Below are 23,877 nucleotides of genomic sequence, written 5' to 3' on the forward strand. Positions count from 1 at the left end.
TTTTTTTGGGGAGAGCTGGTGGTGAGGAGAGAGGGAGCTGGGCAAGACGGAGAGGAGAAGGTGTGGTGGTCAGTGAGGAAGGGCTCGGTCAATCAGTGTCCAGCTGGTCTCCCAGATACCCTGATACAACGGGGACCAGCCGAGCAAGAGAGAGGAACAGGTCAGATTTCATACTTCTCCAGACGCAGTTTTTTTTTTAACACAAGAGGAAGTTTAGAAGACAGAAGTCCTTTGTCTTTTTTTCTGTTTGGCATGAAACAGGCAGGTGTTTTTTTTTTGTAGCTGCGTGTCGTAGCAGTTTTAATGAGGCAGTGCTGTGTGACGCAGTGAGGTAACCAGACCTCGCTGGAATTTTTGGTCTCTGTGATTGTACGGAGCTGCGAGGCTCGGAAAGGAGAAGCTGGGGGCTCCGTGCTCCAGGGGAATCCGAGGAGCGAGAATTCCTGTGGGCTTGTGTAGCAGTGCAGCCGGATGGATCCAGGTGGCAGTCTGAAATGTTCTCTGGATCTCTTTCTGCCTTGGATCTGTTTTCACAAAGCAAGGCAGGGAACAGTTTCAGACTCCCATTGCATGTTTACTCATTTCATTCTTGTGTAAAGTGCACAGATTAATCCGAAACTTAATAATATTTTGTGTTGCACTCCGTATTTCTATATGCTGTTTATTTTTTTCAAAATAGCGTCACATCCAGCACCTGGTGTTGGCTTACAAACAGAGCCCACAGCTGGGGTGTGCTGCACAGCCACACAATGGAAGTCTTATCTGCTCCACTCATACAGCTGAAGAATGAGGCATGACCTCTAGATCTCATTGTACATGAAACCTCAGGCTGGTGTGAATGCATGCAGTATTCTCATTTTGGCTTTCAAATCAGTCTTTCCTGTAGCCTGACCTTTTGAAGAGTGGTGTATTCTTTTTCCGTTAACGCTTGCGCCTGTCGGAGGTAAGCTTTCTTACCACAGAATGACACCCATTTATGAGGCCATGATTTCAGCATGGCAGCTGGACCTGCTGTTTTGCATCTGGTGGCCTTTTGTACAGTACGCTTCCTCCTGCCTCAGGTGATATTATAGCGCAGGAGATAATGTGCTAGAAGGTTATGCCGTGGAAGATACTGAGAACACAGGTGTTCAGTGTGGTTCCTCTGGACATTCATGACCGTGTGAATACCTGGACAGAGGGCATTGTGGTCACCTCCCAGAGGGATCGTCCTGGATCTCTATGATCCAATCCCCATCCTCAGACAGGCTGCCAGCTAGAAGAGCACAGGACTCCGCAAAAGTGCCTTGGCTTGGCCTGGGTGAGACGCAGGGACCGGGGGGGCAGCCCTCCGGCGGTCCGGTCCAGTGACGCCGGACACCTGCCCAGAGGTCTGGTACAGTCCGCCAACTCGGCCAGTGGTGGCCTGAGCCGTCGTTTGAGCCCACCTGCTGAAGCCATGCATTAAGGGGATCCAAAGCACAGGTTGGAGGGGCACGTAGGTGCACACAGGAGAATCGGGGAAGAGGAACATCAGCATGATTTTTTTAATTCATTCTTTTTCTTTGCTTGACGCTTGCCATGGAACACTGGAAAACTGAAAGAGTAACTTTGGCCATGACACCCTGCGCTTATCTCTAAAAGCTGGGTGACACTGAACTGAGACCCCTTACCCTGGAAGTGCTTGCATTTTGCCTGAAGGCAGGTGGTGCAAGTGGTGGATGGGCGGGTGTCCCGCTTCAGCTGCGGCGTGTGGTGCCAAACCACACGATGAGAGCAGATGTGATGACCTCGCTGCGCTTGACCTCCCGCTCAGGAGGAATTAAATGATTTTGCGAGATTTGCCGCCCGACGCTAATCCAGTGGCAGGCAGAACTGGGGTGATGTCAAGACGGGCTGTGGAGCTTGCGATGGCTGTCACTCGGAAAAGAGTCATCTTTTCTACAGCTGGGCTACAACTCTAGATTTAAGAGGGATAAGCACCGACTGTGGCGAATCTCATCACCATCGTGTGAAATCATGAGCATGTTTCTCGTAAACCCCCCCCCCCCATCACTGCTTACTCATTCCTCACACTTCACGTGACGCACATAGCAACACAGCGCAGCTCTGTCTGAACTGCTCTAGAACACCTGTTACTTAGCAACAGCGATGTGCCGAACAGCTTGTGTGAAGCCCTGGCAGTTCTGGCTGATGAGAACATTCGGCAAAACGGAAATCTGTTTGCCCCTCTGGGTTGTGAACGTCTCGCAAGGCCATCTGCGGAAGATGACTGCGGAGGGGCCAGCCGTCAGCAGGCTGTCTGCTAGGGGGAATCCAGCTCTGAGGTTTAAACTTGTGACCGAGACGTTTGACTGAGGCTTGCGGAGCCCAGTATTGAAGTAGGCAGGGCAGACGCGATGGGCTGCTGTCAGTTTCCCTGTCTTGGCTTTGCAGGAAAGGGGTCTGGATTCAGGTCTGGAGTCTGACTGAGTGGAAACCACACAGATGTAGCTCCTCGCGCAGAGTGAGTTGGGGAAAGTTTTATAGAGATGCATTGTTGCTGCTGATACATTCTGTCCTTTCTTGAATTGACTAGAAGATATTTTATTAACCAGTGTGAATCGGGTGAGCAAGCAGGGTTGTTTGTGCTGTGTAGGCGATTCCTCGCCTTGTATAGTAAAAGACAATTTGACTGTTTGGTTTTTTTTTGCATCAGCCCAGTTTCTGCATGATGTCATGGCATTCTGCTCGTCCTGTAATGTCTCGGTGGTGATGACGTCATCGCCAGGCTGGTGGAGGCGCCACCGGTGTCTGGGACAGTGGAACGGGCACATGACTCAGGCACTGGGTGGCAGCAGGGTGTGAAGGTGGAGCTCTGACGATACTGGAGCTGTGCGTTTCATGTGCCCAGCTGGAGCAGCTGCGTGTGCCGATTAGGCTGGTGTAACACCCTTCATTTTAATCCTGCACTTGCTCTGCTGCCCTGTTGATAACTAGGGCTTCACAGAGAACACTAGCATTACACGAGCAGATACGTTTCAAGCTTGGGTAGAACATAACACCCTGGTATTATAGATTTCATAGAAAGGTAGGCCAGTTTTTATGAATATGACATTTTTATATTTACTCATCACTGCAGAAAGCCCCAGGGATGTGCACAGGTTTGGTGTGGCTGCAATGTCTTAACTACAAAAACCACTATTGCTACACCCAGTTTGGTATGAGGTAATACTTAAATACCTTATTTTTAAAGGTTTGGATGAATAATTTGCCTTTTTTTAAAACCGATGAGCTGCCTGTTCTCTCAAGCATGCATTTTAACAGGGAGCGGAGTTTTAATTCCCCCCCCCCTGCCTGCTGCACCGGTTCCCTGCCCTGTTTTATGAGGTGTTTTCTGTTCAGTGCTTTGTTAGCGCGGACGAGACCGGAGGCCCGCGGCGCTTGTTTACTCGTCTTTCGAAGAAGCCTGGCCCCTCGGAGCTGGGTGGGATGACCAAAGGGACGTGCCAGGCGCGCAGAGAGGAAATGAAAAGACAGCTGCAGGGCCACCTATACTCCTGCAGGCCTTCCCAAATGACCAGTCCTCCCCCTCTCTCATTGTGTAGCCTCCATTGTCTGGATTTCCTTAAGATAACAGAGCAGGCGGGCCGTGAAGATGATCTCTTAATTAGCTTCCCGAAGGAGGTTGATCATAGTGCGCCGAGACACTTAAGGGCAGTGGCCTCTGTCAGCTACTCTAGAATTTCTTGCATGGTTTGTTTGTTTTAAGCCTCACTCTCCCCTTATCACATCATAGGACTGTCCACACTGCGAGTATTATTCATTACACTTGACAAAAGGTGATTTTATCTTTCAGCTTCCTCTATATATTTAAAGTAATTTTCAGTAATTTGAGTGAAAGTAAATCTTAGTATTTTACCATATAGCTGTGTTGTTGTGTATAATAGCTCAGCTGGGACAGAGGGAACTTTAGTGTCTTTGGAAAAGGGAAAGTGACCAGCTGTGTCACACGAATACCACACTGCAATAGATACGATACTTTATGAATGCTAATACTTTATTCATTTATTGGGCTGATACTTTTATCCAAAGCAGCTCACATTTATAAAGCTGGGTATTTCACTGGCGCAGTCTCAAGGGGGCAACAGCTGCACCCACCTCAGGATTTGAACCTGCAACCTTCCAGTTCTGAGTCCAGAGCCCTGACCGCTGTGTCTGATCCTGGATCGCATGAAACGAGACGTGAAGTGAGGTCAACATGATTATCAGTTCAGCTGGGCTTGTCTGAATGCTACACAATTACCATTATTATGTTGCAAGGTGTGATCAGAATGACGGGCAGACTGGGCATTTTACCTGCGGGCTGGTTATGACAAAGGTGTAGGCTTGTAAATGTGTGCCTGGAGAAAAAGCCTTCCTGCTCGGCGGTTTGCTGCTGCAGGCTGGGATCACTTATCGGGGCTGAGGACTGGGAAGGTGTCTCAGCTCTGATGGTGATCCTGAGCCTGCGGTCGTGGCAGTGTTGATGACCTCAGTGAGGGCAGGAGAAGAAGCATGTGCCGTTTCTGGGGCGTGAAAGACGGGCAGAATCAGTGTGAGACACAGGAGAGTGAGACACAGGAGCTGAGGGGCTCTCTTTGGCAAATCAGGCCTTCCAGCCCATCTGGAGCCCCAGCTCGTCTTTTCACCATCTTTATTTACCTCAAAAATGCAGTGATTATTAAAAATGACACCACCTTAAAAACAGAAAATCTGGATCTCATTTTTGTTTTTTGTGCTGTTAATTGGAAATCCCAACCTGAACACAGTACACATTTCAGTGCCCTGCCTGTTCAGAACTGTACATCGAAAGCGCAATCGTGGCTGAATTTTGGTTACAGAGAGTATCTCATCACACATTCGTATCTCTGCTCTGCTTCCGCTGTTTATTGTAAACAGTGTTTGAGGGCCAGTGGAGGCTGGTAGTAGCATCACAGTGATCTGCTTCGGTCTCAGCAGTCCTTCAAACACAGCTAATCCAATACCAGTGGCACACTACTGCAAGAAAACCATGCTGGAGCCTGTCTGCTGATTGAAACTCAATTTTCAGAGGGCATTGCTTTACATATTTCAGTCTGCTTTGAGCCTGATCTGCTTGTACAAAAGCAGATCTTGTTTATTGTGCATTACGAATTGTCCCAGCTGTTTTCCTAAGAGCTCTGCACAGTGCTGTAATTTCGGATGTGACTGCCTGTTACGTCAGGAAAGAGGCGATCAGATTACGAGGATAATGACTTCAAAGATGTTTTTATCATTGGATTTGAAACGGAGTGCTTGCTCATTTAACATCAAAACCTAGAGAAGATGTATAACCAGAACAGGGCATACAGCCCTTCAGGGCTTTAAATGTTCCTATACCAGCACCTGGTGTAGAACAGTGGTGCATTGAAGTTGGAAAGATCCCATGCGTATTGTCCTGTAAAAGGCAGCTTTTGATTTTACTTCACTAATTCCTTCTTTGGTCTTCATGCATTGTGGGTGAAACATAGCAACCAGTGGTAGGACTCTAAAAAACAAACAAATTTACAAATTATATGCTGGGCAGAAAGGCTGAGCAATCAGATGAGTGTTCCGAGGGTACTATCTCTTTCTGCTCAGAATGATTCATGGTATTTGTTTTTGTCTTTCAGCCCGTGATTGTGAGTTGAGCCACTGTATTATGCTATAGGGTTTTCCTCTTTTTTAAGGCATAGTCACAAGAAGATTGATCGTTGTCCCAGACACGTTTTCAGTGTTCACACATAGTGTTGTTGCAGATTTGAGGTTGCTCCTATAAGACACGTTCATTGCTGGGGATTTCCTACATAGCATGTACCTCACCGCCTGTCTCTGCTGATCTGTGTTGCTTTACTATTTCTGATTTTCCTGTTCTAAGCTCTTTTATAAGAGCTTAGAGATTTTCTGTGCATCTCCCCGCCCAGTGGAACTGAATACCCTGCTGGATTAGCACTGCTTGTGTCTGGGCGAGGTGCGCGGTGTATTCACCCCTGAGTCATTGCCTGTTTTCCATGGCCTGTGAGGCAGGAGGGATGAAGGCGTATTCTGTGCGTATTTCCAGAGACCTGTCCAGGGAAAGCCTTCCACTTTCCCGCTCGGAAACTGTGCTTTCACTTGTCTGAACCTTTCCCTGCACTTCCTCAGCTCTTCATGGGGGAAGTATGCAGGCCTCCGTGATCTCTGCTGGAGCGCAAGGGCTGTCCTGCTACAGCTGAGACCAAGGGGAGTTGGCCTGCAGAGAAATGAAGCAGCATTTTCTTTTCATGCCTGAATTCTTTTGGGAGGCTTCTCGGAATAATTAGAAGTGGAGGAGGTGTAAGGAGCTGGAACAGCTGAGCTCTCCGTGCGGAGCTGGGACCCCTCCTCTGGATGGGACAGTGGGAGCGGGGAGGTCTTGACCCCCCTGCCGCCTCTCCCCCCCGCGCAGGACAGGGCGTGAGCAGGTCGCCAACATCTCGGCCTTCTTTGGTCATTGTGCCTCTGCTCCTCCCTGGCCTGAGCTCTCCTGTAGCTCCCCCTGCCCAGGTCCTTACATGGGCATCACTGCGTGCGCCAACACGAATCTCTGCCAGTGCTGGAGAGGCCTCAGTCAATGGGAGCTGTCAGGTTTCACTGATGCTGACCAGTTATTTTCTGATCCTCGCGTGTGGGTACCTAGCGGCACCTCCTGGGCAGGGCAGACAGAGGAGCCCGCTGTGTGCAGGGTGGCATGGGGCAGATTGGTCTCGTTGCTGTGTTCTTGGAGACGTTTGAGCTGCTCTTGCCATGGAAGATACCCTTTTGTTAGTCACCCATGCAAAAGCTTTAGAAATCTTTCAATTTGCATTGTAAAAAAACAACAACAGAAATTTCCTTTTCAAACTACTGCTAGGGATAGTGGCCTGGCCTGCCCTGCTGGAGGGTATCAGCAGTAAGAAAAGAGCTGGCTGTAACTGGGGTCCCCATGCCCTGTGCCCCATTCCTCCTGTACCCCACTCTTCTGCTTGACCTTGCCCCAGGTCACCTGTCACAACCTGTCTCCAAGAGACGAAGGCTTCTCTTGTGATTAGGCAGTTTGGCTATTTTTTCCATCTTTTCCGCAGTCAAATAATAATACATATGAAAGAAATACTACAATGAAGTCATGAAAGGGTGGGTATGGTGGGATAATGTAAAGGCAACTCCTAAAATAAGTGTTGCTATTTAAAAAGCCAAACACAAAGACGCCTGCGAGCCAGGAGGTACAGAGCAGGTTCGCTGGGACGCTGGGAAGGCTGAACTCTCTCAAGTTCAGAGCCAGAGAACTCTCTCTGGGAAGGCTCTCTCATTTGCAGCCTGTCTTGCTCTGTTGGAGGTTTAGTGACTCAGTGATTCTGAACACCTGGCTGGGCCATCTGATTCATGCATCCACTACTCTCTGTGTAAGGCGCTGCCTTGTGCTTTGTTCTAAATGAGTTCCCTCTTCTTTTCCTGCTGTGAACCTGCGTCTCTGTTCCGCTGCTGTGTGAGGTAGTCCCCTGGGACTGTCTGGGCCCAGTGAGAGTTGTTAATGTACCTGGGTTAAATCCCCTCTGAATCCAGCTGAACATTAGTTGAAAAGACTCAATATAATCGTAGCAGGAGGAATCCATAGAAGCCAGAAAATTCAATGACCTTGTTAAAGTTTTACTGTACATTTGCACATTTTTAAGTTTTTTGGAAATACTTTCTACCATGCATTCCTGTGGTTGCACCCAGGTTACAGTACTGTGCTTCTCCCTGCTGTACTCAGAGTCAACCCAGTCAGCCCCTTTGGGTTCGATGGTCAAACGGGCTAGAAACCGCGGCGCTCACAGTAACACGGATACCCATTGTGTTGGCAGTTTCATACCTTTTTAGACCTCACAAGCCACGTCCAGTCATCCGAAGTGCTGGACGGTGCACGCTCCTTGCCTTGCGTGAGGTTTGAGGGGGGTTTATGTGATAATATTCTGAGTATACCTAGTCCCTGGGAAGACCTTGCACAGCAGCCTTGCGCTTGTAACGCCCGAAAGGCATTGCTCTGCGGTGACCCTGGAGCCCTGTGCGCCTACACCTTGTGTGCACGGATTTCCTTCCTCTCCTCAGTCTCCCAGCGCACCCACCGAATTCCCGAATTCCTGCAATTCCGGCGGTGCCAGCTCTGTGCTCTGTCCCAGCGGCGGGGCGGGCGGTGGCGGGGCGTTCTGCTTCCTCCCAGTCCCGGAGCAGTTCCTCTGGAGAGCTGCGAGGGCAGGCCTGCCGGAGACGGGGGTGGGGGGCGGTGCACGTGTGTGGAAAGTGCTGAGCTTTCAGGACAGTGAGAGCTCGGGGGCTGTCAGGAAGTTCAAGTTCAAGTTCAAGTTCATTGTCATTACACTCATACACATGGTATATGGTATAACGAAATGCTATTTAGCTAGCTCTCGGACATAAGTAGTACAAAGAGAAAAAAACAACAACAACAATACAATTGTGTAGCAAAAGAAAGACAGAGACAACCGGCAGTGTGCAAAAAACAACAACAGGCAATGTGCAAAAAACAACAACAGGCAATGTGCAAAACAACAAAAAGGTAACAGGTTATGTGCAAAAATATGCATCAACAGAATGAAATAAAGGGATAGAAATTATGGGGAGTGAGCTTTTGACATGTGTGGTAGAGGTAGATTTCAATGTGTGTTTGAGTTTTTGGTAAGAAAGGAAGAAGGCACTGTGAGGTTCAGATCATAGGTGAGAGGTGAGGTGAGAGTGAGAGAGGCTGGGAGTTTAACAGTTTGATAGTGCTGGGGTATAAACTGTCTCTGAGTCTGGTAGTCCGGGCCCGAATGCTCCGGTACCATTTTCCAGGTACTCCGGCCCTTTAAATTCCCTCTCCTGTTGTGAGGCTCTTCCCCTCCCTGTTCTTATGAACTGTAACGCAGCACTAAGAGCTGCTATATCCCAAAGCCTTCCTGGTGCATGTCTTACCAGTCTGTTACAGGAACCGAGCAGAGAATCAAGTGACAAACTGACGCGCTGTTGAGCTACTCCAGTGTTCTTGGGAACCCTTAATGTTCTCCACAGCTGAATGGTTGTCTGCTTTGTGAAATTGTAGTGTTGTCTCCCCCTGCTATAAGTATAAATTAAGCACGACGCACAGCCGAAATCCAAGACAAAGTAAACAGCATGCCCATGGGGAAAAATGAGCATATGCCCTGCAGAATTTCAGTGTCAAACCGATTTCTTTTCATTCTATTCAATTTGGAATTGTCCCAGAAACGATGCCGGTACCACAGGTGGTGAACAAGCAAGTGCAGGCTACTCCCACCTGCCCCCCCACAGACGTGAGGGGGGACAGCCACGATCTGAATCCCAGCTGGCTGGGACCCCCGTCTGGAAGGGCTTGCGGGGGCTGAAAGGAGGAATGTGTGAGGAGCCCACACAGAGAGGGGGGTGCGGTATGGAGCCTGGCCTCCGAACCTGCACAGCCATCAGCAGTCTGGCTCTTGCTGCCTTTCCAGCGTGGACTGTTTTTCACTGGCCTCGTCCTTTGCCATGGCAACTTTACAATTGTACCATAAAGAGTCACTGGGCTTCGCGCTGTAATGATATCGAGCCGCTTTGTGATAAATAAGCCCTGCATCACAGTGCACTGGCTCAGATGTTCATTAGTTTTAGAATAGAACCCCACAAAGCGCTCAGGCGGTTTCAAGTCCTGTTTATAATGTGCCCAGCCAGGAGAGGAGGGAGTCATTTGTCACTGTACGCGCCTTTATCTGCGCTCCTCTGGTTATTGATTTCATTCGGTTAATTCCTTTATGTAGGAATGAGTGGTAAATATCATGCACTTTTTTGGACACTCTGTCCGCAAAGAAGATTCAAAGTGTTCGTCAAGAGCCTTTTTAATTTATCCTCTGCTCAGACGTACATGATCTGGACACTGTCGCTCGTCACGGATTCCTGTTTGTTAAGGCTCTGGGTGTAAACTCAGCACGGTGAGGGCGTGCAAAGTTTGGGCGCAAAAAAGCAACACAATTTGCGTGTTGAGAAGGCGGCCCAGAGAGTGCGGAGGTGTAACTGGGCTAATAAACCTGTTAATGAAGTGGATAAACAGGGTTAATAAACTACGGTGGCAGCAGGCTCCTGAGCTACAGGTCTCTGGGCCTGCACTGGTGGATTAAGGGGTAAGGTTTGTGGAGAATCCCAGTTACTGAGCAAGGTTAATAATGAATGCACAATAGGGCAGGTTCTTGATAAATTCCAGCTGGAAGAGGAAGCATGAGGACAGTTCAATTGAATGTAAAGGTCCTCTGTCACTAGACCCTTTTGGAATCAGGGAGTCTTAAAGGAGGCTGGAAGGCACTGTCTTGGGAACCCGGGTTATCACGAAGGGTCCTGAGGCTGTCCATGTGCTTCTGCTACTTGGCAGGTTTAAAAGACGTCTCTCCTGGCCTTTGATAGGCATGAGAGTTAGGATCTGGGTCTTACAGCCGGGGGATGTGTCCAGTTACACCTCCCCACTCTCTGGCCCACTTTCCCTTTGCTCCAGTGCAAATTGTGTTGCTTTTTTCTGCCCCAGCTGTGCACACCTGCCCCTGTCCCTTGCAGAGATTGCACCTGGCAGATCATTTGTGCTCAGTAAATGAAGGACAAAGCTGTAAAAATCCCTTTTGTGCGGCAGGAAATGGCGGCTTTATCTTCCTGCAACAGGTTGTTTTCCGGAACCTGTTCCAGCTAATAGGCCTGTTGCAGGCTTGTGATCTGAACACATTAGCAGGTGGTGATCTGAAGACCTCTGTCTGTGTGTTGCTACAATGTTGGTTTAAGAGACTTGTCTGCCTCCAGATTGTGCAATACGGCTGAACAGGAAGTGCTGATGAGATGGTGTGCTCACACCTCATGGAGCTTAGCAGTGCTTTTTTGATAAGCTGTGTTCTGTTCCATTCCGCAGTCGTCTCTAAGAATCACCGTGACGACAATGGTCCGTAGCCTGGCTTTGTTTGGGTGCTAATTTCGTCTTGCTGTCCAACATCAGCTTCAAAGAGGCCTTATTGTCTTTCTAGCATGCCCTCAGAGCCAGAAGATTTCAAGTGAAAAAAACTCAAAAGAATTACATTGTAAATTGCATTGAACAATGATTCTCTTGTGTGCGTTGCCAGATATTCTGTAAGGTCTGCAATGCAGAATTTGCAATTTGTAGTTTCTAAGAACTTTAATTTGTAGTTTTTAAAAGCACCACCTGTTCCATGATAGCCAGCTCTCCCTGTCCTGTCCTGGCCAGCGATGTGCTGCCCTCTCACAAGCTCTGCCCCTCCTCAGTTGGTGATTACCCCCTCTGCTGACCCCCATATGTCCCCCTGTTCTTCCGTAAATACCAATTGGAAAATAAAATCTAGGTCCCAGGGTGGATCACAGGAAGATCATGTTCTTGACAGTTTTCAGATGGATATTGGTTGGTTGTAGGGTCAGAGTGTAGTGTAGCCTTCAGCATTAAGATCCAGCCCTGGATCACAGGCTTTCTGTACGACACAGACTTCCTCTTACACTGAAGGCTCATGACAGCAGAGAGGATCTCTTAAAAGTCTGGGTTTAGTCACTGCAGACAGCCAGGCGTGTCGGAGACCCTCGCTGGCCTCTGGGCTCCAGCGTCTCCGTGTGCGAGAAAGCAGTGTGAGTTGTGAGTTATGCTGGAAAAGGGGGCTTCGGTTCAGGACCTTCTTCAATGCAAACAAACATCGGGCCAAAAAAACAGCATTGCCTTAAAAGCTGATTTGGAAAATGAAAACGTTACAGCAGACGTGTTGCAACAGTGCATGAATGCATCTCAAAGATTGTAAAGTGACTTCGGCATATCAAGGACTATGTAGCAGGTGTGCAAAATGTTATTTTGAGTTAGCTCCGGCACCACCACCATCATTGGCATCAGCCCATGTGATCAGTGGTGTCCTAAGAAGGAAATAGATGAGTGTACAATTCTGTTTGTTCCTGGAAAAACTGTCTCAGATGTCACAGCCTCTACGTCAGCACGTTGGAGATTAAATAAAACGCTAATAGCTCTGAGCAATGGAGTGTCCCGTTAGCACTGGGTATCTTGCAGTTTTCTTTTATTAAAAAGCAAAAGCAGTGTGGCTGCTGTCCATGTACAGGACCTAGGCCAAAATTGAGTTCTGGCTTAATAAGCTTGGGATTTCAATTACCGTGGGAGCTACTTAAAACAGAGGGGCCTTTGTATTTTAGAAAAAACCTTCTGTCAGATCTTTCATTTTTCACCAACGCAAGAAGTTTTAAACAGACATCCACATCTGGATCTGCAATCTAAGCCATTCTGTTCTAAAGGGAAAATGCCAACTGTGAGTGCAGCAGTAAAAATAAATATTCCTAAAATTGACACCTTTGAAAATACTGGACAGCCAAGTGTAATTGAATACTTCTTTAAAAAAAGGTACTTTTTCAACTAAGATGAAACTGGAGTCCAGGAAGACAAAGCCATTAGTCCAGGCTTTCGTGTGAAAGGATGTTAATTCACTTAAATGAAAAGTGTTCTGGGTATATTTAGACATTTTTAATCACTTGTAGCTCATCTAAGTCTGGCATTGCAGTCAGTCTCACAGGCAAACAGAGAAACACAAACAGCAATTATGATGGATCATTTAAATATAGAAAAGGCTGTTTCCCCTCTCCTATGCATCATTTCCACCAGTGGGCTTTAGCATTGCAGTGTTGTGGTTTTGTAACTTGGGCATCAGCAATTCTTCAGGAGCCCAAGCCTTTGTGTTAGCAAGGGCGTGCTAAAAGTTAACAACGCGAGACTAATTAAAACGCAGCTCTTTATCTCCGACTGACGCTTGTTTTTACAGATGGGGGAGATCACAGGCTCTGTCCAAGTCTTAATAGGAGCGCCAGGGCTTTTGAAACAAGTTCTCTACTGAGCACTTAAACAACTTTCTTGGCTTTTTCAGCCAGCCCCTGTTTTTACTGTTTTTTTTGTGAAGCGTTCATTCTGTCTGAGTAATCCCGCGCGCCCGGAGCTCTTTCAGGGAGCTCTCCTCAATGGGCTGGTCCCAAGGTAATGAAAAGACCACGAAAGAGAGGAGGGAGAGGGCGCAGTGTGATTTTTACGACTGGTCGACAATAGCAGGCGTCCCCAAAAAGCCGGCGGTCCCAGCCGAGCTGCCTGCGAAGGGTGTGAGTGTGGGGCTGGTGGACTGCCTCGTGTTCCTCTGTGGCTCTGGGTGCTGGCGTGTCTTTTTCATGTGTGCGCGTGTGTGATCGTTTCCCCTCCTCGCCTCCGACAGTAACTCTGTGTGTCCTCCTCAGGACCTGCATTGAGGGAGCTGGCAGTGTGTGAGGAGTATCAGGCAACGGGAGAGACACAGCTCAGCCTTGGGGAAAACCCCCCGAATCCGGGAGCGTTCCTTGACAACCTCGTCTCTTCCACCCCCCCCCTCCCTGTTCCGGGACTCTCCACGAGGATGTTGCCGAGGAGCGCTTAGTGGCCGGCAGGAATGAACCGTGCCCGTCTGCTGGCCTGAGCACTGCAGTCCCACGCCTGCCTGGGATCAGAGGAGACAGAGAGAGAGAGAGGACTGGGGTGGTGCTCAAGATGTGAAACGAAAAACTCCCCACAAATCGAACCGGATTGCACTCAAGCCGCGAGGAAACTTCTGCGCCAAAAGAGACGAAACGGTTCACCAGGAGTATCGGAAAGCGACGGACCTGGGAGAAGCGGAAAGGGCCTCGTCTGTTCCTCCTGCTCTGCTATGCTGTCTGGAGCGTGAGTGGGACCCAGGAGCGCCATGCCTGCCAAGGGGAAGTACCTGCTGAACGAGCAGGAGCTGAAGCAGGTGGCGCTGTACCGCCAGTACTGCTGCATCAGCCAGTACCAGCTGCTGGTGCTGATGCTGGGCATCGCCATCGTGTGCTGCGCCGCGCTGCTCGTCCTCTTCTTCGCCTACGGGCTGGTGAGTGCCGCCGTCCGCCCTGCGCGGGTCCAGAGCCCGGGTCCGGAGCGGGCCCTGGTGCTGTGCAGGCTCCCCTGTGGGGAACCCCTTGGTCATACCACACTCCCAGCAAGCGGGGGCTTGTTCGCTCCATCCGTTACTTTGTCAGGTGTTTTTTTTATTCCTTTAGTTTACCAGGTCAGCCAATTACTCATTTACAATCCCAACTGAGAGACCCATTAATTAATTAATTGCTTACACTCATATAGCGCTTTTCTGGACACTCCACTCAAAGCGCTTTACAGGTAATGGGGATCCCCTCCACCACCACCAGTGTGCAGCCCCACCTGGATGATGCGATGGCAGCCATAGTGCGCCAGAACGCTCCCCACACATCAGCTATCAGTGGGGAGGAGAGCAGAGTAATGTAGTCAATTCATAGATGGGGATTATTAGGAGGCCATGATTGGTAAGGGCCAATGGGAAATTTGGCCAGGACCCCGGGGTTACACCCCTACTCTTTTCGAGAAACACCCTGGGATTTTTAATGACCACAGAGAGTCAGGACCTCGGTTTTACGTCTCATCCGAAGGACGGCGCCTTGTATAGAGAACCCTAACCTGAGCACTTGGAGTATCTGACCTTGCCCAGTGGAACAACACCAACGACACCCATCCAGGATCTGACCTTATGATCCTCAGCTCTGGAGTCCACATGGAACACTCCTCCACACTGCTGCTGGTTCGGCTGCTTTGGCAGGTTGAGGCAAAGACCTGCGCAGTTGTGGTATTGAAATTTGCAGCTCGCTCTAGAGAAGATATGCCCTGCAGACAACCGAAAGGTCCACTTTTAGGTGACAGTAACCACAAGGCTGGGCAGATTACAGTTCACTTAAATTGGGCAAAATAATATAGTTGAAAACCCTAACACTACACCTCTACCTACCCCTTATCCCTGAGCGTAGAGGTAATTGCACCCTGCGGTTTCTGTGCTGACAGTGATGCTGTGCTTCAGCACGGAGGCTGAGAGACGGGCTGCAGTAATGATTATGTGCCTCACTCGAGGGGCCTGTCTAGTCCAAGGGCTAGTGGGAAAAAAATTCTGCCTCGTCTTTTCCCGCGTTTGTAGCCCTCAAAGACGAGGCAGGTCGAAGCGTTTGCTACATGCCGTTTTTTAAAGATGCCTGTGAATTAGAGTGGCGGAGGCTGACTCAGCTCCTTCATTACCAAATGCAGGGCTTGAGCTCTGTGTCGAAGTCAGTTGAGGCAGGAGGGGAGTCATTAAGCTTTCCTACTACATAGCGGGTGATTCATCCATTCTGCAATTTGCCCTGTGTATAAATGTTCGGATGACTGCGTGCATTTCGATGCACATTTAAAGTAATGTTAAACCTGAAGAGCTGCAATTAAGTTGAAGCTGAAGAGGCATTAGTGCCTCGGAGTGTTTGCCTAATTGAACACCGTTTTGCATTTGAATAGAACCGACCAAAAGGCAAGAAATCTTGAAAGATCTGTTTGCGCGACAAAAATAGGATCAGCAGGGCTGGCAGGTGAGTGGGTTTCCCAGAAAGAATTGCTACATCATGGGTCCAGCCTTGTCTGCTACACACAGCGCCACAGTGCTGTAACCATGTGGCTGGGAGGGAGGGGGGAGGGGGCAGGGCAGGATGGGGAGAGATGCAGCAGGTATGTAGGAAAAAAGACAATCCGAACAATTTCCCACATGTTATTCTTGAGCAGCTGACAGGAACGCGCTGGCCAAGCCTGTCAGGGGGCGGAGTGGAAACTGGCAGCAGCTCAGGTTTGGAGCCCAGAGGCGGCACAGGACTACAGCCAGCTGCTCCACGGATGTGCCAACCTCAGAGCACCGTGCACTGTCGGTGCCACATTTAAAGGGGTAACAGGACACAGGAATCCACTGCCTCTGGCCAGCTGCGGTTATCTTGATTGCAGCATGCCGGAGGTGCCAGACAGTGCCGCAGCTGCATTCCTATTTCATACCACATAGCCAAGCTAAAGAGTTTTCTCTTGAACACCTCCCAATCAATCCAATCAATCAATCAATCAGACAGCCAGTCAGCTGGCCCATCGACCCGTGGACCGGACAGTCGGCTGGCCAGAAAGACAGTCAAGCAGTCAATATGTCTATTTCAGTCTGATTTGAAACTTTTCCTCCTGGCTAGGAAATTGAAAGCTTAGAGGGCTGCCCTATGAATTTTCTAGATATAGTTTTCTAGATCTATTTTTCAGAGGAACTGTCGGAGCTCATCTTGACGCCTGGGAAAGACCTGTCTCGCTGGGAAGCCCGGGGTGGGTGTGTCTGGGTGGGGCTGAGCTGCGATCTGCTTGCCTTGCAGAGTGCCCGGGACCACTGCGCCTTCGTGAGCGTGGTGGGCTGCGTGCTGGCCGTGCTGGGGGGCGTGTTCGGCCTGGTCTGCAGGGAGGCGCTGTTCCAGCGGTGGATGCGTGCCCTCGGCGTGGTGGTGTGGGCCTGCCTGCTCACCATGGGCTTCGTCTTCATCTTCTGCGGGAGCGTCATCCGCGCCTGGGATCAGGTAACAGCCCGCCGTCCCGGGGCGGCACCTGGCAGCCGGTCTGAAAGGCGAGCTGCAGTCCCGGTTCCTCAGCCTGCCCGTTGGCAAATTTCACTGACGTCGCAGAAAACATTTACATATTTTGAGTTGCACACAGAATCAAGAACTTTGTGAAAGGGCTGTAAGTCGCCATGTTGTCGCAAACTCGCATTGGAGATCCCGCGAATTGCGACGTGATGCAGCCCTTCCTGCTCACTAGTCACTGGAATGACCGATGTAGAATGATGGACGAGTGAATGAGTACAGGTTGTGCAGCAGACATTTCACTGCAGAAATGTTCCTACGTGATAAACGTGCAGAGTTAACAGGTAGTATTTGTTGGCAAAACTGTCTCGAAGTCGAGAGCAATATTTCTATTGGATTAAAAGATGTATTCGCAAGCCTGCTTGTTTACAGTGTGATAAGGCTCTAGCATTTCACCGGGAGTCTTAATTTGTAATATCTACCTGACAGTAAGTGGCAGCAGCATTACCACCTAGTAGTCTGATCTAGTTAGAAGCTAATCAGTATTGGGAGGAGTATATGGAGGAAAACTGGGTTGCTGCTATAACTGATGCTTGTGGACTAGTAGGTGGTACTTTTCTCTCTGGATCAGAATTTCCAGAACCATTCCCCAAGCATGGTGCCCAGGGACACTGGACTGAAGGAGGTGGCATTGTTTTGATGGGATGATAAGTGTCCGTTATCCTGGCTAAAAGTCATGTCAGGCCTCTCTGAATGCCCCGCTTAATTCAGCTAGAGAAGCAATTTCTCTCTCCTCCCCCTGATGTGTTGTGCAGTGCGATTGCTGTGTGGGGGCTGCATTTAATGGGTGGATGAAGAGCCCTTGGAGTTAAAAGCATTATATACATGCAAGAAATTGTCAATGGATTTATAAATAATTGAGGATAGCATTAAATGGACTGAAATCTGAAAAGGCTTGATATTGGTAAAGGATGGGACAGACTCTTCCAGAGTACGTTGTGTCTTTAAGACAGGTCTGGGTCTGTGTAAGGTGAAGAGAAGCTTGAGCATCGCTCACTGAAGAAAGACAGCCACAGCACACAGGAACTGCAAGCCAGCAGGGATCGGAAATTGGCATTTAACGACTTCTGCTGTGGGGCTGTGCAGGCATCCATCTGTCTCCGAATCAGATTAAGACAATTAGTGTCTTTCTCTCCGTGTTCCGATGCCAGTGAAGATCAACAGGTGAAAAGCAGAAGCCTATATAGCAAAGGAGAAAAAACAAAAGCAATCACATGGCCAGTCACAGACCCTAATTAATCACATGCTAATTGATCCCTTGTGCATGCACGTGTATTTCTGGGTGCGCTTCATTAAGGTCATATGATTGTTGCTGCTCTTTTGCTGTGCACAGGATGTTGGTTTATGGTTTAATGCTCACTTTCGACTGCAGGAAAACCATTTCCTCCAGCAGACCCAGTTCAGATTACCCATGCTGGGCAAGAGGTGGTCCTCCGAGCCCCTGCTGAGACAGACTCGAATTTGGGTGTGTTGCACACGGGGATTAGGGAGTGATAGGATTGGGAATATAATCTCTTGCTCATGAAAGCGCAATATATGACATTTAAGAGGAGGAGAGATCTCAGAGGAGCTGGGGGTTGAGGGCGAGCTGTGATCTCAGTCTTGTCTTGGCATAGGAGACTGTAGCATTTTACATAAAAATCCTAAAACACCAGATTAGTTTATAAATGGTCTGTGCCTTAAATGTGGTTTAGATCCACTCTATGAGTCTTTGCTCTTCTAACTCCTCTGCTGTTTAAAAGGTGACAGATGTAGCCTGGGTTCTGGAGAGCGGGTGGTGACTGTATAAATATGCACCAATCAAAGGTTTAGGTCATCGCAGCCTGTAATTTCACAAACGCGTAGAAATCAAAACATGGACAAGAGGAGAGCTGGTGTCAGAAGACTCGGAAGTATGAACTAATCCACTTTGGGTCTTTTTTTCTACCACAGTTTCTTACTTTTTATCCGCCTCTTGCCACTCGTGTGTAGGACGTTTGTTGTAGATTGTGTGAGATTGTATTCCAGAGTGTCGTCTCTCAGTGGCTCTGTGAGTGGGACAAAACTCTCTCCTTCCGTTTCAGGTGCCCTTCTTCCTCTTCATCATCTTCACAATTTACACGATGCTGCCCTTCCAGATGAGAGACGCTGTGATCTTGAGTGTCCTGTCCTCCCTGTCCCACATCATAGTCCTCAGTGTGGCTCTCACCACTTTCAGGCCCGCCCCTTCGGAGTCTCTAGCCAATCAGGTACTGTTTGTTTGGACAGTGGGCGGAGACATTTCTGCAGCTCCAGTCCCACATGGAAAGAGCTGTACTGTACCTTTTAGCAGGAACAAAAAGGTCATGCACATGGACACGAGATATTCCAGTAGTCCTGATATATTAGACAAACTCATCCACTCTTTGTACTTTTTCTTTTTGCAATATTTTGTATCACATCTTGGTGTTGTGCAGCAAAGCTGATCTGGTACTTGCTTGAGCGTCTATTATGATGCACTTCATGTACTGCCCTTTAAAAGAAAATAATTCCAATTCTTCTGCCCCTGATATCCCTTACATGGATTTATTGCTAGGTGTGCTCACACTGATGTTTAATGTTTGATTTCAGGTGTTCTGCTTAAAACGCGTGTCCTAACAATAATAATAATAATAATAATTATTATTATTATATTATATTATTATTAAGTAGTAGCATCTACTGCTACTGCTACTACTTTTCATTTGGATTTTGATGCAAAAGTTCACCAGAGTGCGAGAGCTCTGTGAGTTCCACTGCACTCTGATAACACAATCGAGGCTGAAGGTGATCAGACTGGCAAATCCTGTAAAAAGGATAGATCTAAAATAGCTCTGAAGTGCACATTCTCATAAAAACGCAGAAAGACCTGGCTGTCAGTTTGCGAATGGAATCAAGTAACCTGAGCTCCAGCAAAAAAAAACACCTCAGGCAGGCAGCGCACAAGGAAATAATTAGCAATGATGACATTTATTCCTTAGACAACTCTTTAATCAGTGTTCTTATATTTCTGAAGAACAGAACGTGTCATTTTGGTGTTTGGTGCGCTTGTATTCGGGATGTTTTGCTTCAGATTTGAGTGGGCTGTGGTGAATTTGCCTTCCCCGCCAGGAGCTTGTGACTGACTGGAGCTGGGGTGCTCAGGCCTGAGCCCTTCCAGTCTTCCGCAGAAGAGCTTTGCTCTGACTGGCTCCTTCATTAATGAAGTGTCAGTGTACCATTGAGCTTCCTCGTTGTTTTGAAGCACCTCAGTGGAGCTCATCAGCAGGACCATGTGCAGAGTAGCCCTGATCTCGGAGGTGTCTGCAGAGCCCATACAGATCCCGGCTGTGCTTGTGGAACATGAAGGCCTCTGCTCAACTCCACTCCTTTTAAAGGAGTCCTGCGATGGGTGGCCTTGTCACCCAGAGTGATGCTCACCAGAGGACACGCACCTTGCACTCCATTTTTGGTCGTTCCATTATAGAAAAGATCTTGCCGCTCTGGAATCTGTCCAGAGAGGAGCAGAGTGATACGTACTGCTACCCTGAGAGGCTGAAGGAACTGAACCTTTCTTAGTCTAGAAGATTGTGAGGGGCCCTAATAAGATCACAGCCTCAAGGGCATCCCGGTGGATTTCTCCAGAGCCACCAATGAAACACAAGCCAGAGGGTACAAGTGGAAACAATTTGAAAGTTGATCTAAAACTGAGAACAAGAGGCACTTCTTTATTAAAAGGAGCATGGAACAAGCTGCCAGGCCATGGTGTTGAAGCCAGAGCTCTGCCTTATTGCAAGAAATGGCTGGATGAGATCCTTGGATATAAGCTACCAGCTATACCAGCTGTCTGGATGGGCTGAATGGCTTCCTGTCGTTTGTGACCTGTCTTGTGTCCTTGTGCTCTTAAAGAGCAGAGAGACATTGGAAAGCTGACCTACAGGACAGATACAGTCTGTACAGGCATGTGTGCTACACCAGACCTGCTTTCAAGGCTGACCCTGTCCACTCCCTGTCCAGTGAACACTCTCGGGTTTGTTAAAGCTCTATGACACTGGGCAGCAGGAGAAGGGGCAAACTGTGCTTTCTTTTGAGTCATTTTCCTTTGAGGACAGTGTTCAGTGTTTGAATGGACTGGTTGCATTGGTTACAGTACAGCTTTGGGCACAGATCCCAGACAGCCAGTTTAGCTCTTTGAACGTGCATTAGTGTGCATCTTTGATAATCTGTCACACCCACCACAATTCAACACGGGATCTCAGGCCGGCCCCGAATCTGCTTGTGGTCAAGTTACCGGAGGACATGATTACACTGTCATATTAAGGACAGTGCTTGTTTTGTTTAATCCAGGCATTATGCACTGCTAGTTTTTTTTAATGCCGTCCCCCAGCTAAGGAGATTTAGATAGCTAGAGAAGAACATTCAGTGTGCAACATTAAACTGCGTGTGTATGTGCATGCTTCAGAGGGTTTTTCCACAGACTAAAATGGGTCAGTGGGCTGATCCTAATAGCGAGAGGTTTCCAGGGACAGTGATGGAAAGTACTAAAGCTTCGATTGACTCGTGATGTTTATAAGCACCATGTATCATCTCCACCTCGCTGTCAGTGTGCAAAGCTGAAGTCACATGGCAGACGTTAGCCGAAGTGTAACAAGTGGAAGAGTGCGTGCTTGTCAGCGGGATTTGTAGCAGGAATAGAAAGGTATAATCAGGCTGTTTTTAATTCAAAGACTGAAGAACTTTATTGTAAGTGAAAATGTCCTAGAGGTGTCATATAAAAGCCTTGTTGAGGGCACCCTGGCATTTTAACGTGACAGTTTGGTATGGAAACCTGGGGCTCAAAACGAAAACCAAACTGTCCCAGGATTGTGAAAATAGCAGGAAAAATAATTGGGAAACAGCAGCCCCACCTCACAATACAGTTCTCAGAATGACAAGGAGATTACAGCTGATTCCACACACCCACTCCATTCTCAATTCATAATGCTCCCATCAGTCTGTAAATGTAGTCCCCCTTCCCCACCTGTTTATTCATGTATTCCATACTGTTGTTGTGGTTTCATGTACTTCATGTGATTTTGTGTGACTTTTATGTCTTGCTTGTGTGTTTCGTACTTTTATGGGAGAAACCAAAAACAAATGTCCACAGTCGTATACGATAAAGTATCTTTCTGTCTAAGGAGAGGATATTCTGTGTGTCCGGCTGCTTGCCTGCCTGTCACTGTATTTCACTCTGTCTACCTGCGGTCCCGCCACCCCTGATCTCATGTGTCCCTCCTGCCTGCAGCTGCTGTCCAATGTCGTGATCTTCCTGTGTGGGAATGCGGTGGGCGCGTTCCACAAGGTCCTGATGGAGAGTGCCCTGCGGCAGACCTTCCAGGACACGCTGAGCTGCCTGGAGATCCGCATGAAGCTGGAGATCGAGAAGAGACAGCAGGTGTGTCCCCTACTGGCCTGGGGGAACGGGGCATCAGCCTGCGGGTGTGCTGGGACAGTGTTTTGTAGTCCTACGAAATGTCAGATTCCTTTAACTTTAACCCAGCTCCCAGGAGCAGGAGAAGTCTCAGCTGGAGCAGAGGAGGCTAACATGATTTTAATGCTTTAAAATGTCACAATTAGCTGAACAGTCACACAGGTCTCCATATTTATCAGAAGAATATAACACTTGACATTGTTCTTTAGGAAAGTCAGCTTATTTCAGCTTATTGGTCCTTTTCTATAAAGTGCTGGCCTGTTCAGACGCTGGTGTGGAGAAATCCTATAGCCTCCCACAGTTCAGGCCCATGCAAAGGAACGTCCTGTGTTCCAGAAGCAGCAGTGTGGTGCACTGCTCTCGTTAGGGCTCTGGACTCCGAACTGCAGGGTTGTGAGCTCATATCCCAGGACGCTGCTTTGGATAGAAGTGGCAAGTGAATAAATAAACCTAATATAAAATATTCCAACAGGCCACTGAGTCTTGGCACTTCCATAAACTCTTTGCTGTCTAATTGCCTGGAACAATCTATAAGGTAAACTGCAATACAGTTAGCCGGAAAGTTTTAAGACTGAAATAGCATTTCATTCTTGATTGCTTAAACTGCAAAAGAGAGAGGAATTGTCATTTGTAAATGGAGAACTGAGCTATGAAACATGAAACTGATTAAATATACTTCTACTGCTGTTGGCTTCTACAGTACCTATAGGAAAACAAGGCCTTTCTAGCTGTGCAAATGACTGCATTTCACCTGCAACATCCCCAGACGTGCAGTAAAACTGAAGCAAATGTTATTAGCCGCAGGGTTGATCCTAAAACTGAAAACAGTAAAAGAGGAACGGCAGATTGGCAATTTGATCATCCAAGCTAACTTCTGGTTGTGCCTTTCAAGATGGCACAGTGCCCTTTATTCCACCCGAAAGCCAGCCCGGATGACCTCAGCTGACCTCTGATTTCCTGCCGTGTTGGAGCTGACACCACGCCCTCTTCTCTTGCTGTACTCAGGGCTGACAGGCCCAGTGCTTAACCATGGTTTCCTCAGCTGAGGGAATTCAATATTTAAGGTTTATTTTCATATCTCCTGGGCGGTTTCCCTACTTTGAATGCATATCCATCAATCATAACTCACCCAGTGACTAGAGCATGGCTTCAGTGAGCGAAGAGAGAGGCATCTGGCCTCTATAGGGTTCTGAATAGCAGAAAATTATCCTTTAAACCTCCTGTGATTAATCTGCAAGGTATGTCTGGAGTTTTACCATGACTTTACCATTACACCATGTTTAAACCACGTTTTTCCATTGCTTTGTGTGTCACAGCACATCCCTCTCTCAGTGTAATTTTACTTTTCTGTGCTACATTTTACTCTGCTTTTACCACAATGCGCCACAGTAAACGGCCCTCAGAGCCTGTTATCCCACTGTGGGTAAACTCACCCACATGGCGTGGTGGTGTGCCTGCAGTGGAGGGGCACTGGAGACCCCCCCCACTTCCTGAGAGCTGCCCCCCTCTCTGTGCAGGAGAACCTGCTGCAGTCGGTGCTGCCCGTCTACATCTCCATGGAGATGAAGCTGGCCATCATCGAGAGGCTGAAAGAGTGCGAGGACAGGGACGCCCAGCAGCGTGTGGTCAAGGACAACAACTTCCACAGCCTCTATGTCAAGAGGCACGAGAATGTCAGGTAGCTGCTACTGAAAACCCCACACTCTGTTCTTTTCTGTTCACTCTTCAGTCTTTCAGGTTTTTCCGATGTTTTTACCCCATTGTTCTTGAGCAGCTTCTGCTTTCCTCCCAGGACTTGTATTTTATTTGAGTTAATAGTCTGTAGGTGGGAGAACTGTATAATGGAGTAGGCTCTCCGTGTTTATCGGCGTTCCTGTTTTGTACCACAGGATTTCACAAGATCTATTTATAACCTCAGC

At 48.3% G+C, this 23,877-nt stretch overlaps 1 protein-coding gene across 6 annotated transcripts in view; it reads left to right on the forward strand.

The window, feature by feature from the left end:
• Positions 1-23,877, forward strand: part of adcy7 (adenylate cyclase 7) — a 56,093-nt gene that overhangs the window by 12,835 nt on the left and 19,381 nt on the right. For 5 of the 6 annotated variants that reach the window (XM_015368450.2, XM_015368448.2, XM_015368452.2 and 2 more), the window contains 5 exons: positions 13,273-13,916; positions 16,252-16,449; positions 18,576-18,740; positions 21,773-21,922; positions 23,476-23,636. In XM_015368450.2, the coding sequence (XP_015223936.2) occupies positions 13,752-13,916; positions 16,252-16,449; positions 18,576-18,740; positions 21,773-21,922; positions 23,476-23,636 (839 nt within the window). In that variant the 5' untranslated portion in view covers positions 13,273-13,751. Of the gene's footprint in view, positions 1-2,158; positions 2,486-13,272; positions 13,917-16,251; positions 16,450-18,575; positions 18,741-21,772; positions 21,923-23,475; positions 23,637-23,877 lie in introns of those variants that run through there. The other variant, XM_015368449.2, reaches the window with a different exon arrangement.

Source organism: Lepisosteus oculatus, chromosome 20 (genome assembly GCF_040954835.1).
Source record: "Lepisosteus oculatus isolate fLepOcu1 chromosome 20, fLepOcu1.hap2, whole genome shotgun sequence".
Taxonomy (NCBI): Eukaryota; Metazoa; Chordata; class Actinopteri; order Semionotiformes; family Lepisosteidae; genus Lepisosteus; species Lepisosteus oculatus.